The 13,160-nt window shown below is 44.3% G+C and overlaps 1 protein-coding gene across 1 annotated transcript in view; it reads right to left on the reverse strand.

Annotated features, from left to right (window-relative positions):
• Window positions 1–803: 803 nt before the first annotated feature.
• Window positions 804–13,160, reverse strand: part of clk2b (CDC-like kinase 2b) — a gene marked incomplete at both ends in the record, with an annotated part of 19,441 nt that continues 7,084 nt past the window's right edge. Inside the window, 9 exons of the mRNA XM_080744031.1 lie at window positions 804–929; window positions 2,367–2,457; window positions 3,486–3,565; window positions 4,330–4,412; window positions 4,700–4,829; window positions 5,018–5,112; window positions 6,748–6,914; window positions 8,626–8,742; window positions 12,953–13,019. Coding sequence (XP_080600157.1) covers window positions 804–929; window positions 2,367–2,457; window positions 3,486–3,565; window positions 4,330–4,412; window positions 4,700–4,829; window positions 5,018–5,112; window positions 6,748–6,914; window positions 8,626–8,742; window positions 12,953–13,019 — 956 coding nt within the window. The remainder of the gene's footprint in view (window positions 930–2,366; window positions 2,458–3,485; window positions 3,566–4,329; window positions 4,413–4,699; window positions 4,830–5,017; window positions 5,113–6,747; window positions 6,915–8,625; window positions 8,743–12,952; window positions 13,020–13,160) is intronic.

The raw sequence follows: 13,160 nt of genomic DNA on the forward strand, positions 1-13,160 counted from the left end.
GCCACCGTTGCCCCTATCCATGCCAAACTTGGCACACACACTCCTTGGCTGCCAAACCACAACCCCCACCCCTCATTTCTCACATGGCCCTCTTCTAGCGCCACCATGACGCATATTCTTGCAAAACACATTTTTGGACACTGCTCCTACAGATTTTGCCCTAAAATCACACAAAGCGGTACACAGTATCTCTCATGTCATCAACATGGATCTGTCCCATTTCCCATATTCCCTCCTGATTGGCTACCATTGCCTTCTAAAGTTTGTTTATGCGACCTGATGGTTGCTTATCTCCCGATTTAGGGAGTCTTGCTGGTATCGACAGTCCAACACTGCTTGTACTGCTGACTCTCTCACACACAGACAGACAGACGTGTGCGCTCACACGCACATACGCGCGGCCTTGTAACCATGCTCTCTTCTCAGCTGTACTCCATCAAATCAGACTCTCAAGGCAGCAATAATATTACCCTTGTTCTGTAAGACAAGCACTGCATACCGACCGTGTGTGTGTGTGTGTGTGTGTGTGTGTGTGTGTGTGTGTGTGTGTGTGTGTGTGTGTGTGTGTGTGTGCGCGTGCGTGCACGCGTCCAGACCATTCTCTGGACACTAGCTCAGTCTCATGTGGAATAGCAGAGATTGTTTTTTTTTGCAATCAAGGTAATTATCAAAAGGTCGTCCGTGGGGTCGCGGGCGTCATTTGACGTCACGGCTGCTCCTCCACTCCTGATTGGCTGGCGGGGGGCGGAGGAGGGGAAGGAAGAAGGGATGCTTGAGGGCCGTGGAGAGAGGCCTCCAGAAGATCAGAGGAAGAAGGGATGCTGGAGAGCGGCAGAGAGAGAGATGCGCTTGGAGGACTCGTACTGCAGCATGGACTCCAGCAGATCAAAGAACTGGAGATGTTCTGATCCGCTGCCCAGCATGTAGCTCTGACCAAGAGAAAAAACACATTGACTGATATTTGGACGGACAAGAATACAAATAGTTGTTTTCGGGTGGAAACCTTGTATGTCCAAAACCGTTATTCATCATTTTAAAAATGATTTAAAATAATGAAAATAGCCGATCTACAAGCACACAACACAATCTGAGGCGAGCCTGTCTTGCATTCTCATTCTGGTGTGCTGCTTTTTCCACTTTTGTGGATCCTTGAGTTCAGTTGTACCTAGAGATAAGCACCCCCTGCCCAAATCAGTGGCAGCAATCAGAGGAAGCGCACCTGTTCTCATCTCATTATCTACAAGCACACAACGCCTCGTGGTGCAGGGCGTTGTGTGCTTGTACTGTAGATCTGCTATTTTCACTAGTTTTGTGCGACAATCTTATGACGTTTACACAACGTACATATTTGAAACTTGGAGATACAAGGTTTCTGCCTGACAGTGACGACGTATAAAATTGTACATATATCTGTCCAAAGGATGAAACACCAAAAAGCTTCAGACCATATCTCCAATATGTGTGTATAAACTGTGCCATGTCTTTATGTCTATTTATAATCAATATTAAATACATTCATACTATTTCAATGAGCTCTTTATGGATGGAGGACAAGTTAACAATGTCTGTGGAGCTCCCTCTGGTGGCATAACTGTGTACATCTAACCTTGGAAAAGAGTTGGACTAGACTAGACAGTAGACAGTGGTTCTAAAAGTACATTCTAGGGATTCTGTGGGTTCCTTTAGAGGGGTCTCTATTGAGTCTGTAACTTTAACAGTATACAAATACACCAAATGGAACCAAATAGACCCATTAGGGTCCATTTGTTTCCATTTGTACACTGTCAGAGTTACAGGGATATTTCACTTTCAAAAAGACTTTTGGTCATTTTGTCGTCTAATCAGGCTTTTGTGAACACCAATCAGAATTTAGATATTAATATTCATTTTAACCATGATAGATTCATCAAAAACACCTGTCCTTTTTTCTGGTGACTCCTGACACCTTCCAAATACGTTAGCAGGCCATGTTTCAATCTATTTTTTTATATATTTTTTTGGGGGGAAATGAAAAAAAAAAAAAAAATACAAATAATTAAATACAATAAAAAACAATTACAAATAAATTAAAAACTATCGAGAAAACACAGCCAGCTCACGTATTTGGAGGGCGTCAAGAGTCACCAGAAAAAATTACGGGTGTTTTCATTGAATCTATCATGGTTAAAATGGAATTTGAAGTTACAATGGGTTTGTATAGGAAGGGGACAAATTAATATCAAATATCTAAATATTGAATCAAGCAATTCAAAAACAGTCCTGGGTGTCCGTTCTCAAAAGCCTGATTAGACGACAACATGACCAAAAGTTTTTTGTTTAAAGTGAAATATCCCTTTAATAGACCTTCATGGTTGATGTGAACTCACCCTCAGCGGTTTGCATTTGTCCTTGCCGTTGCGTCCAGGTTTACGGTTGTCCCTCCAGTCTGGATGTCCATGACGGACGTAGCCCAGCTTCCTGGATGGACGGACACAAGCACAGAGGTCACATCAATGTCTGCTTCCCTTTGCTTCTACTGAGCTTCCATGCGCGCGTGTGTGTGTGCAGGGACGTGCAGAGAATATTAAACGGGCCTTTTGATGAAAATATTTAAAATAGCAGACCTCCAAGCTCGCAACGCGTTGCGAGCTTGGAGGGTGGCTATTTTCGGTGCTTGATACCACACTGAACTAAGCATAATCAAGTCAATACTGGAGATGTGGCGTAACGGCATGGATTTCTACACAGAGAGGGCAATTCTTTCAACATAAGACGCTGCATTCAAGTTTAGGAGAGTTTGGACAAGGTAATTCTCTTGAATGCTTCAGGTATGGCATGGAAAGAGGGGCATTTTGTATTTCTTTCACCACAGTGAAAACTGCATTAATGGTCTGGAGAGGGCACTTTTTACAGATGGATAAAGGGGCACAGGCTCAAGCCCCCTTTGATGTCTATGTGTTCACGTGCCTGTGCGTACGTGCGTGTGTGTGACCTGCAGGTGGTCATCTTGTGAGGTAGAGGACCATGGATCTGTGTGTGTGTGTGCGTGTGTGTGTGTGTGTGTGTGTGTGTGTGTGTGTGTGTGTGTGTGTGTGTGTGTGTGTGTGTGTGTGGACAGGGAATTGCTACTTTGTGGGGACCTCATGTCCCCACAAAGATAGTACAATCGGAGGAAAATATGTCCCCAGACTCCCCACAAGGTGTTTAGGGGTTAGGTTAAGGGTTAGGGTTAAAAATGAATGGAATGTCCCCACAAAGATAGTAGACTATGTGAAATGTCCCCACAAATGTGTGTGTGTGTGTGTGTGTGTGTGTGTGTGTGTGTGTGTGTGTGTGTGTATGTGTGCGTGCGTGCGTGCGCGTGCGTCTGCGTGTGTGTGTGTGTGTGTGTGTGTGTGTGTGTGTGTGTGTGTGTGTGTGTGTGTGTGTGTGTGTGTCTGTGTGTGTGTGCGCGCGCGCGCGCGCGTGCGCGAGTGTGTGCGTGTGTGTCTGTGTGTGTGTGAGACCTGCTGGTGTGTAACATCTTGTAGGGTAGAGGTCCATGGATCTTCTCCATCATTCCCAGATGTTCCCTGTTGTCATGAGTCTAAAACACATCAACACACAGACAGTATATGGACCAATCAACACACAGACAGTATATGGACCAATCAACACACAGACAGTATATGGACCAATCAACACACATACAGGTATGGACCAATCAACACACAGACAGGTATGGACCAATCAACACACAGACAGGTATGGACCAATCAACACACAGACAGGTATGGACCAATCAACACACAGACAGTATGGACCAATCAACACACAGACAGTATGGACCAATCAACACACAGCATGAATCAATCATCAGCACACAGACACTATGGACCAATCGACAGACATTAATTACAACATTACCAATCGTTATACAAACACATGCACCAATCAACAGCAGAAAGTATGGATCGATTGATTGACCAATCAATCAATCAATCAATCTTTATTGAATTCTTGGAAGACGCTGTGTGGTGCCCAGATTAAGTACACAGACAAAACGGACCAATCAGCTCACAGACATTATAAGAACCAATGAGCAATCTATTGAGACTCCAACCTGTAATGTTTGTGTGACTTTGATTGATTGAATACTTCTGTTAACAAGCTTGAAAGTAGTACAGCAGTGCCGTTAAAAAGAGTTAATTTCATTAAATGAAGCTTGGCCAATGCCAGGCTTTGCGGCACAGACATAGAGACTAAGGGACATACGGATGGACATACATACACACAAAGCTAGACGTAGGAGCGGTAAGCGCCGCTCAAAAAGCTATGAAGGACTTAACAGGAAAAGGATTGTTTCATTACCTGGTAGAGTGTGTATCCCCGGTAGTATTCAAACAGAACACAGCCTATACTCCACACGTCACACTGATGACTCCACCCCAGCTCTATACACACACACGCACGCGCACGCACGCACGCACGCACGCACGCACACACACACACACACACACACACACACACACACACACACACACACACACACACACACACACACACACACACACACACACACACACACACACACACACACACCATGAGTGGTGGAACCATTTTGTAAATGTAGTGGAGTTGTAAGTCGTAAGTAAAAAAAAACAAAAACTTTACATGAGTGTGTACAGCATATCAATGCAACAAATAACTGTCAGAACAACTCATTCATCTGCTGCAGTACCCAGTATGACCTCTGGAGCGCGGTAGTGTCGCGTGGAGACGACAGCAGAGTGATGCTCGTGGTCAAAGGTGGCGCTGCCGAAATCCACCAACTGAACCGTACTGTCCTTCACCCGCCTCTCATGTCTCTTCTGATGGAGAGGAGAGGAATTCAAGTCTGTATGGGGTGAATAGGCCTAAAGAAAGTAATCTTTTGGGTGAACTATCCCTTGACCAGCTGCTCTCCCGAAAGCTTTAAACGCAAAAAGGCTTTTTGTTCTCACTAATCTCAGGTCTGGGTGAATATGTAAATAAATCCATATGATATGTAATAGAATACCTGTGCAAGGTTGTAAACCGTGTTGTAGTCCGAGCTGACAAACAGCACGTTCTCTGGCTTCAGGTCTGTGTGAGTTAACTTGTTATCATGAAGAACTGAGAGAGAGAGACAGAGAGAGGGAGAGAGAGAGAGGGAGAGAGAGAGAGAGAGAGAAGAGAGAGAGAGAGAGAGAGAGAGAGAGAGAGAGAGAGAGAGAGAGAGAGAGAGAGCCTCGTCAACCTTGTAGCTGCAAACAACCTTATTTGAGACGGCCAGAAAGCATGCTAAATTGTGTACTAGCTACATTTCTGGTGTTAAATGGCACGAGGAACCCCCACAAAGACCACCCCAAACATTGTCGAGCACAAAGTGCCCTTTTGTGAGGTTTGAGCACCTGCCCCCTCAGTGCTCTCTGCACGGCCCTGCACTGCAGTGGGCCGATGGTCCCTCACTGCAGTGGCAGTGGGATGGACCAGCATTTATCACCAAGTCATCCATTGTGGTCGTGTAGGTCACTCCTACCCGGACTGACAGCTCACTCAAGCTGATCCCACAAGCGTTCAGTTGGGTTGAGGTGAGGAGGACTGTTGGCAGGCCATTCCATTCTCTCTACTCCCATAATCTGGTGATAAACCACTAAACCAGGCTATGTGTTCTTCCTCGTTTACTGACAGACTTCAATCATTCAAGCCACCAAACGGCAAAAATAACAGTCAATAGCAACAGCAGAATAAAGCTGTTTGGGGCAGAGAAGATTTGGCAAATTCACCCAACCCATATAATCATCTGTGCTCATCCCACAAATGCATGTTCCTTACAAATGAGAGCATGTAAAACTATCCCACTGGACACATGAAACCTATAGCGTCCCTTTTGTGGGGCAAACATTTGTCAAAAATAATCGATCTACATCAGTGGTTTTCATCCTTTTTCATATCAAGGTCCATTATTTATAAGGCATTTGAACCACGGACCACCATTTGATGACATTTAGCTTCTCAGACCCGATTTTGTCCACAATACCAGGCTGTATTGATGTTGGTACCATTGGAGAGATAACAGGCAAATGTTGATCAAAATAACAATTCATTCTCTAATTGTGCAGACATCTTGTAAATTAAGTAATGCAGACGATTAACAATAATTTTACTTTTGAGATCATAAAATTAAACCGGGTCCATTTGGTTTAATTTTACGCTCAAGAATTAAAGATCTGTAAGAGTCCATTTGGTTACCAACTCTCTATCATTTAGCTGGGGACCACCTGGAACAGGCCCACACTGGTGGTCCACGGACAATAGGTTGAGAACCACTACTCATACAGTAGGACTATATAACAATCATTCAGCGCAATAACTAGTCTCTTACTCCTATGTGCAATGCCCAAAGACAGGCAGTGTAGCAAAAATAAAGCGTGCATGCCACGAATGGACCTTGGCGTGCATGCGGATCGTGCACGATTGACACGCACTCGCTCACTGACGTCAAAAGGTAAGAAAATCGTGTCAGGAAAAACTCAAAGTCGTGGCAGCAAATGAGTTAACTTAACACAATCAATAACCACAAACAATGCATAGCCATTTTTTCCAGGACTTTCCAGGACCCTTGATAAATTCAAAAACTTTTCCAGTACGGAAAAAATATTTTTCTAATTTCAAAATATTTCCAGGAACTTCATGACCGTGGGACCCCTGGACTGTGTATACTGTGTACATACTAGGCTATACTACATTATATGTGGTTATACTCACAGCTGACGGCGTCACAGATCTGATAGGCCATGTGTCTGATGTGATGGAGGGGATACGGCACAAAGCTGTTGGCCTTCAGGAAGTCAAAGGTGCTGAGAGACAGCAGCTCAAAGCAGATGCACACGTGACCCGAGTAGTTGTACCAGCACAGCATCTGCACACAGTGACTGACAGAGAGACACACAGTAGTTGTACCAGCACAGCATCTGCACACAGTGACTGACAGAGAGACAGAGTAGTTGTACCAGCACAGCATCTGCACACAGTGACTGACAGAGAGACACACAGTAGTTGTACCAGCACAGCATCTGCACACAGTGACTGACAGAGAGACAGAGTAGTTGAACCAGCACAGCATCTGCACACAGTGACTGACAGAGAGACAGAGTAGTTGAACCAGCACAGCATCTTAACACAGTGACTGACAGAGAGACAGAGTAGTTGTACCAGCACAGCATCTGCACACAGTGACTGACAGAGAGACAGAGTAGTTGTACCAGCACAGCATCTGCACACAGTGACTGACAGAGAGACAGAGTAGTTGAACCAGCACAGCATCTTAACACAGTGACTGACAGAGAGACAGAGTAGTTGTACCAGCACAGCATCTGCACACAGTGACTGACAGAGAGACAGAGTAGTTGTACCAGCACAGCATCTGCACACAGTGACTGACAGAGAGAGACAGAGTAGTTGTACCAGCACAGCATCTGCACACAGTGACTGACAGAGAGACAGAGTAGTTGTACCAGCACAGCATCTGCACACAGTGACTGACAGAGAGACAGAGTAGTTGTACCAGCACAGCATCTGCACACAGTGACTGACAGAGAGACAGAGTAGTTGTACCAGCACAGCATCTGCACACAGTGACTGACAGAGAGACAGAGTAGTTGTACCAGCACAGCATCTTAACACAGTGACTCACAGAGAGACAGAGTAGTTGAACCAGCACAGCATCTGCACACAGTGACTGACAGAGAGACAGAGTAGTTGTACCAGCACAGCATCTTAACACAGTGACTGACAGAGAGACAGAGTAGTTGTACCAGCACAGCATCTGCACACAGTGACTGACAGAGAGACAGAGTAGTTGAACCAGCACAGCATCTGCACACAGTGACTGACAGAGAGACAGAGTAGTTGTACCAGCACAGCATCTTAACACAGTGACTGACAGAGAGACAGAGTAGTTGTACCAGCACAGCATCTGCACACAGTGACTGACAGAGAGACGCAGACATGTCACCAAACACAGTTATCACAAAACTAATGTACCAAGACACCTTATCTGATAGAAAGAAGAGTAATGATTCTTAAACAAAAAAAAAATTAGACTCAGGTATGGCCTTTTCTTAAAGTAGAGTTATGGCAAATTGTGATGTTGACATATAGTATGATGTACACACAAGCACATACTCTTACGTACTTACTCTTGTTAATACTTTTCATTGGTTAAATATTTATATTAAAACCCACATACAGACTCTCTACAAGGTTTGTAGATCGGTGTACTACTGTACTTGTAAATAGCAAATCTACAAGCTTGTCTGTCCGACAGCGACATATAATATTTTTTGATTCGATTTGATTTATTTAAAAAGGAGTAAAAAAATAAATAAAATACAAATAGTTACAGCAATTCGAGGATTACACAAGAAAGTCGTGAGACCTATTTCGGCTGAGGTCCTCAAACACAAAACAAATACAAATTACAGTTACAAAACACATCCATATACAGTACAAACGTAACATGTGCTCCCTTATCTTTCCTAAACTGCTGACCCTCTATAGCGGAACCTTTTCTAGATGACCTGCTTTAGTCATCTGCTTAAAGACCTCAAATGTATGTTGTGTATGTTTGTAAGGAGAACTGACTGCTCGTTGAGGGGGTCGCTCTCTCTGATCTTCTCCAGAACCTTGATCTCCAGCTTGGCTGCTTCCCTGTACTTCTCCTGGCTCTTGATGACCTTCACCGCTGTCTGGAGCCGTCCTCTGCAAAGCAGTGACACTGGTATTATATTAATAGCATAGAGCCAACACAGTAGAGGTATAGGGGTCATCAAATGTGTTCTCGTCCACTGATTTACTATTATGATATACTATGGCATATTAGCCCTATTCACAGCCCGCCCACTCAGCAAATTTTCTCAGCAACTTCCTGGTGCTGACGTCAGTTTAGAAGGGGAAATTAATACAGAAATAGCTGGACTTAAAGCCAGCAAATCATTATTTCAAACAGTAAAGTCAATTATATTGCTTTGTGACTTTTACTATCTTGTGTTCTTGATCATGCTAGCCGTATTTTATACTTTACTATTCGGAAATTGCATTAAATTTGCGATTTCTGTGTTAACTCTATAGGCTTTTAGCAGGGGTTTCCCCTTCAAAGTGTGACTTCAGCACCCGGGGGATGCTGAGTGGGCGGGCCGTGAATAGGGCTAATTAGGAGTCCACTAGTACAGTGGTTTCTCCTTTTTTATTTTCAAGGACCACCATAACTCTGCACTACCTACGAGTCCATTTGGTTCCATTTGTAAACTCTAAGAGTTATAGACCTGTAATGGTCATTCAGGACCAGCTCTTTAAGAGTTTCTGGTAATATTATTATTTGCATGTCCATGGCAACAATACCACTAGTACCAACAGTAGTACTACTATTACACACACACACACACACACACACACACACACACACACACACACACACACACACACACACACACACACACACACACACACACACACACACACACACACACACACACACACTAATCATAGGCCTGTGGAAGGTGTTAAGTGTGCTTTAAGAAGATAACGCGACTGGGTCACATTTCAGGTGGTGATTACTTGAGGTCGATGGTGTCAGGTGTCAGCCGGTCGCTTGGTCAGACGGAGAGCGGTTCCAAATATTTGCCCACCATGTCAAGCCTCTGTTGTTTGCATTGCCTTCATACTAGCGACTTCATGGATAAGATACCTATAGCGCTTAGGCTAGAGGGCCGGGGGAAACAAGGGGGGGCTAGTATGGCGGCTAGTACCCCTGGGGGGGTCTCCAAGTAGATTGGGTTTAAGTGGTTAACAGTACAAGGTTGCTCCGAACATCTTGGACGGCGATGAGTTTAAATCACACCATGGTTTAACGATAATACAAGGGCCCTCAAGCAATTATGTCGAAACCTCGAGAAAAAATGGAGAAAAACCAAGCTCGAGGTTTTTAGACTAGCCTGGGATGACTCCATACACAAGTATAAAACCACATTAAAACAAGCAAAAAACACATACTATTCTGCATTGATAGCCAACAATAAAAACAACCCCAAATTCCTATTCGACACCATCGCCAACCTCACCAAAACCGCACCTCCAGCTCCTCCACCTTCTATCAGCCCCCTCGACTTCGTCAACTTTTTTAATAACAAAGTTGAGTCGATCAGAGAACAAGTGAAGAGCATAGCCACATCTACACCCACAACCAGCTCTCCACTACCCCCATCCCCCACATCATCTACTCCCCACACTGGCTCCAATTTATCACAGTTTAATATAATCACTTGGGATACACTCACTAAACTGGTCTCCACCTCAAAATCCACCACCTGCCTACTAGACCCAATTCCCACCAATCTAGTTAAAGAGATGCTCTCAATAATAGGTCCTCCACTTCTCCATATTATCAATCAGTCCCTGCATAGTGGCACTGTTCCATTAATTTTTAAAACCGCCATAATCAAACCCATACTTAAAAAACCAAACCTTGACCCACACATTCTGGCAAGCTACAGACCAATTTCAAACCTCCCATTTATGTCAAAACTGCTGGAAAGAGCTGTTTCCAGTCAGCTAACAGCCTATCTCAATAACAACAACCTTTTCGACAGTTTTCAGTCCGGTTTCAGATCCCATCACTCCACAGAAACAGCACTGGTTAAAGTCTCAAACGACCTACTAATGGCAATGGACACAGACAAGACATCTCTCCTGCTGCTCCTTGACCTTAGCTCAGCTTTTGATACGGTCGATCACTCCATCCTCATCCATAGATTAGAATATCTGGTTGGTATCAAGGGTCCCGTCCTTGCCTGGTTTCGCTCCTACCTTACCAACAGAACACAGCGTGTATTTTTCAACAATTCCACATCCGATTACTCCAATGTAAACTACGGCGTCCCACAAGGCTCTGTTCTTGGCCCACTACTTTTCAGTTTATATATGCTTCCACTAGGGGACATTTTTAGGAAATTCAATATCAACTATCACTGTTACGCAGACGATACCCAAATCTACATCCCCATCACAGTAAACGACTCATCCAGCCTCCATAACCTTGAAAACTGCCTCAATGAAGTTAGGACATGGATGAACAACAGCTGCTCCTGAATTCTGCCAAATCAGAAATGCTGCTGGTCGGCCCAGTCAAACACACACACCTGTACAATAACCTAACTCTCAATCTGGATGGCTGTTCAATAAATCATAAACCCACTATTAGAAACCTTGGAGTAATATTCGACCCATCATTATCCTTTACACACCACATTAAAAGTATCACAAAATCTGCCTTCTTCCACCTACGCAACTTAGCTAGAATCCGCCCAATATTATCACTCCCGGACGCTGAAACCTTGATCCACGCATTCATCACATCTAGATTAGATTACTGTAACGCACTTTTCTCTGGACTACCATCAACAGCAACAAATGGCCTCAGGCTAGTCCAAAACGCTGCAGCCAAAGTATTAACCCGGAAAAGGAAATACGATCACATCACACCAACACTCATAGCACTTCACTGGTTACCAATTCAGGCCAGAGCCGACTTCAAGGTCCTGCTCCTGACCTTCAAAGCCCTACACGGACAATCCCCATCCTATATGTCGGACCTAATACAACCTTACATCCCAGGAAGACCACTACGGTCCCAGGACGCTGGTCAACTCACAGTAACTATACCCAATAAAGTAACCGTCGGGGGCAGAGCATTTACACACCGTGCCCCCCACCTCTGGAATGCTCTCCCTCAGGCTGTCAGGGATGCTGACTCCCTAGACATTTTTAAATCTAAGTTAAAAACTCATCTTTTTTGCCTGCACTACGGTTTGCCATAATCTATGAACATTGCCATGACCATATCCTATTACCCCATGGTTTTTAACATTGTGTTGCTATATTCTATATATAATCTTTTTGCCCTGTTTTTGTTGTTTTCAAAATTGAATGTTTTGTTGTTGTTGTTTTCACATTTGACTGTTTTTATTTTCCTTGAAATTGTGTGTTGTATTGCCCTGTTGTGAAGTGCACAGAGGCCCCTCGGGGTGATTTTGTACTATAAATAAAAATAAACTGAAACTGAAACTGAACTGAAATCATCAACTTCAATTTATGAGCCACTGCACTGGAGAGGAGCTGCTGAGCAGGCATGTGAACACAGACATCAAAGGGGGCTTGAGGCCCTGCCCTTTTATCCGTCTGTAATTAAGTGCCCTCTCCAGACCATGAATGCAGTTTTTACTATGGCGAAAGAAATGCTAAATGCGCTCTTTCCATGCCATACCTGACGGCAGCATTCAAGAGAATTGCCTTGTCCAAACTCTCCTTAACTTGAATGCAGCATCTTATTTTGAAATAATTGCCCTCTCTGTGTAGAAATCCATGCCGTTACGCCTCATCTCCAGTATTGACTTGATATTGCTTAGTTAGTTCAGTGTGGTATCATTTTGATATTTTCACCAAAAGGCCCCTTTAGAAATGTCAGCCTCTGCCTTACTAACATTTTCTGCACGTCCCTGCTGCTGAGTCACCCGGCACTTGAAACCCTAAGGAACGGTCTTTGCCCTGTGTGTGTGTGTAGTGTGTGTGTGTGTATGTGTGTGTATGTGTGTGTGTGTGTGTGTGTGTGTGTGTGTGTGTGTGTGTGCGTGCGTGTGTGTGTGTGTGTGTGTGCGTGTGTGTGCGACGTGCGCGTGAGTGTGTGCGCGCGTAGGTGGGTTGGTAGGGACACATGAGGGTAGAGGTGGGTTGTCCTTATTATTTGTCTGTGTATAAGTCAGACCCCCAGGTGGGCCCCACATGATTTGGAGGAGGTCCCCGACCCCATATCATAGTGAAGTGACATTTTAATAAGGACTTGTTAATTACCACGTTGAAAGTAATAAACCAAATAGCAGATGTAGAAGTTCACATCAACACCTCGCAATGCATTTACCTGCCATGGTCGACACACTGGAGCACCTTGCCAAAGGTCCCCTCCCCCAGCGTGTTGACGATCTGATCTGCAACACACACATCATACACCACTAATAATGCACTGAAAAACATTCACTCATCACAATCTTTCATGGGCAGATGTGACTTATGGGGGCTAGTAGTGTTACTTTAAATAGTAATACAGAAATTACCGGCTTATTGATCGC

Source organism: Nannobrachium achirus (assembly GCF_963921795.1).
Source record: "Nannobrachium achirus genome assembly, chromosome: 2".
NCBI lineage: Eukaryota > Metazoa > Chordata > Actinopteri > Myctophiformes > Myctophidae > Nannobrachium > Nannobrachium achirus.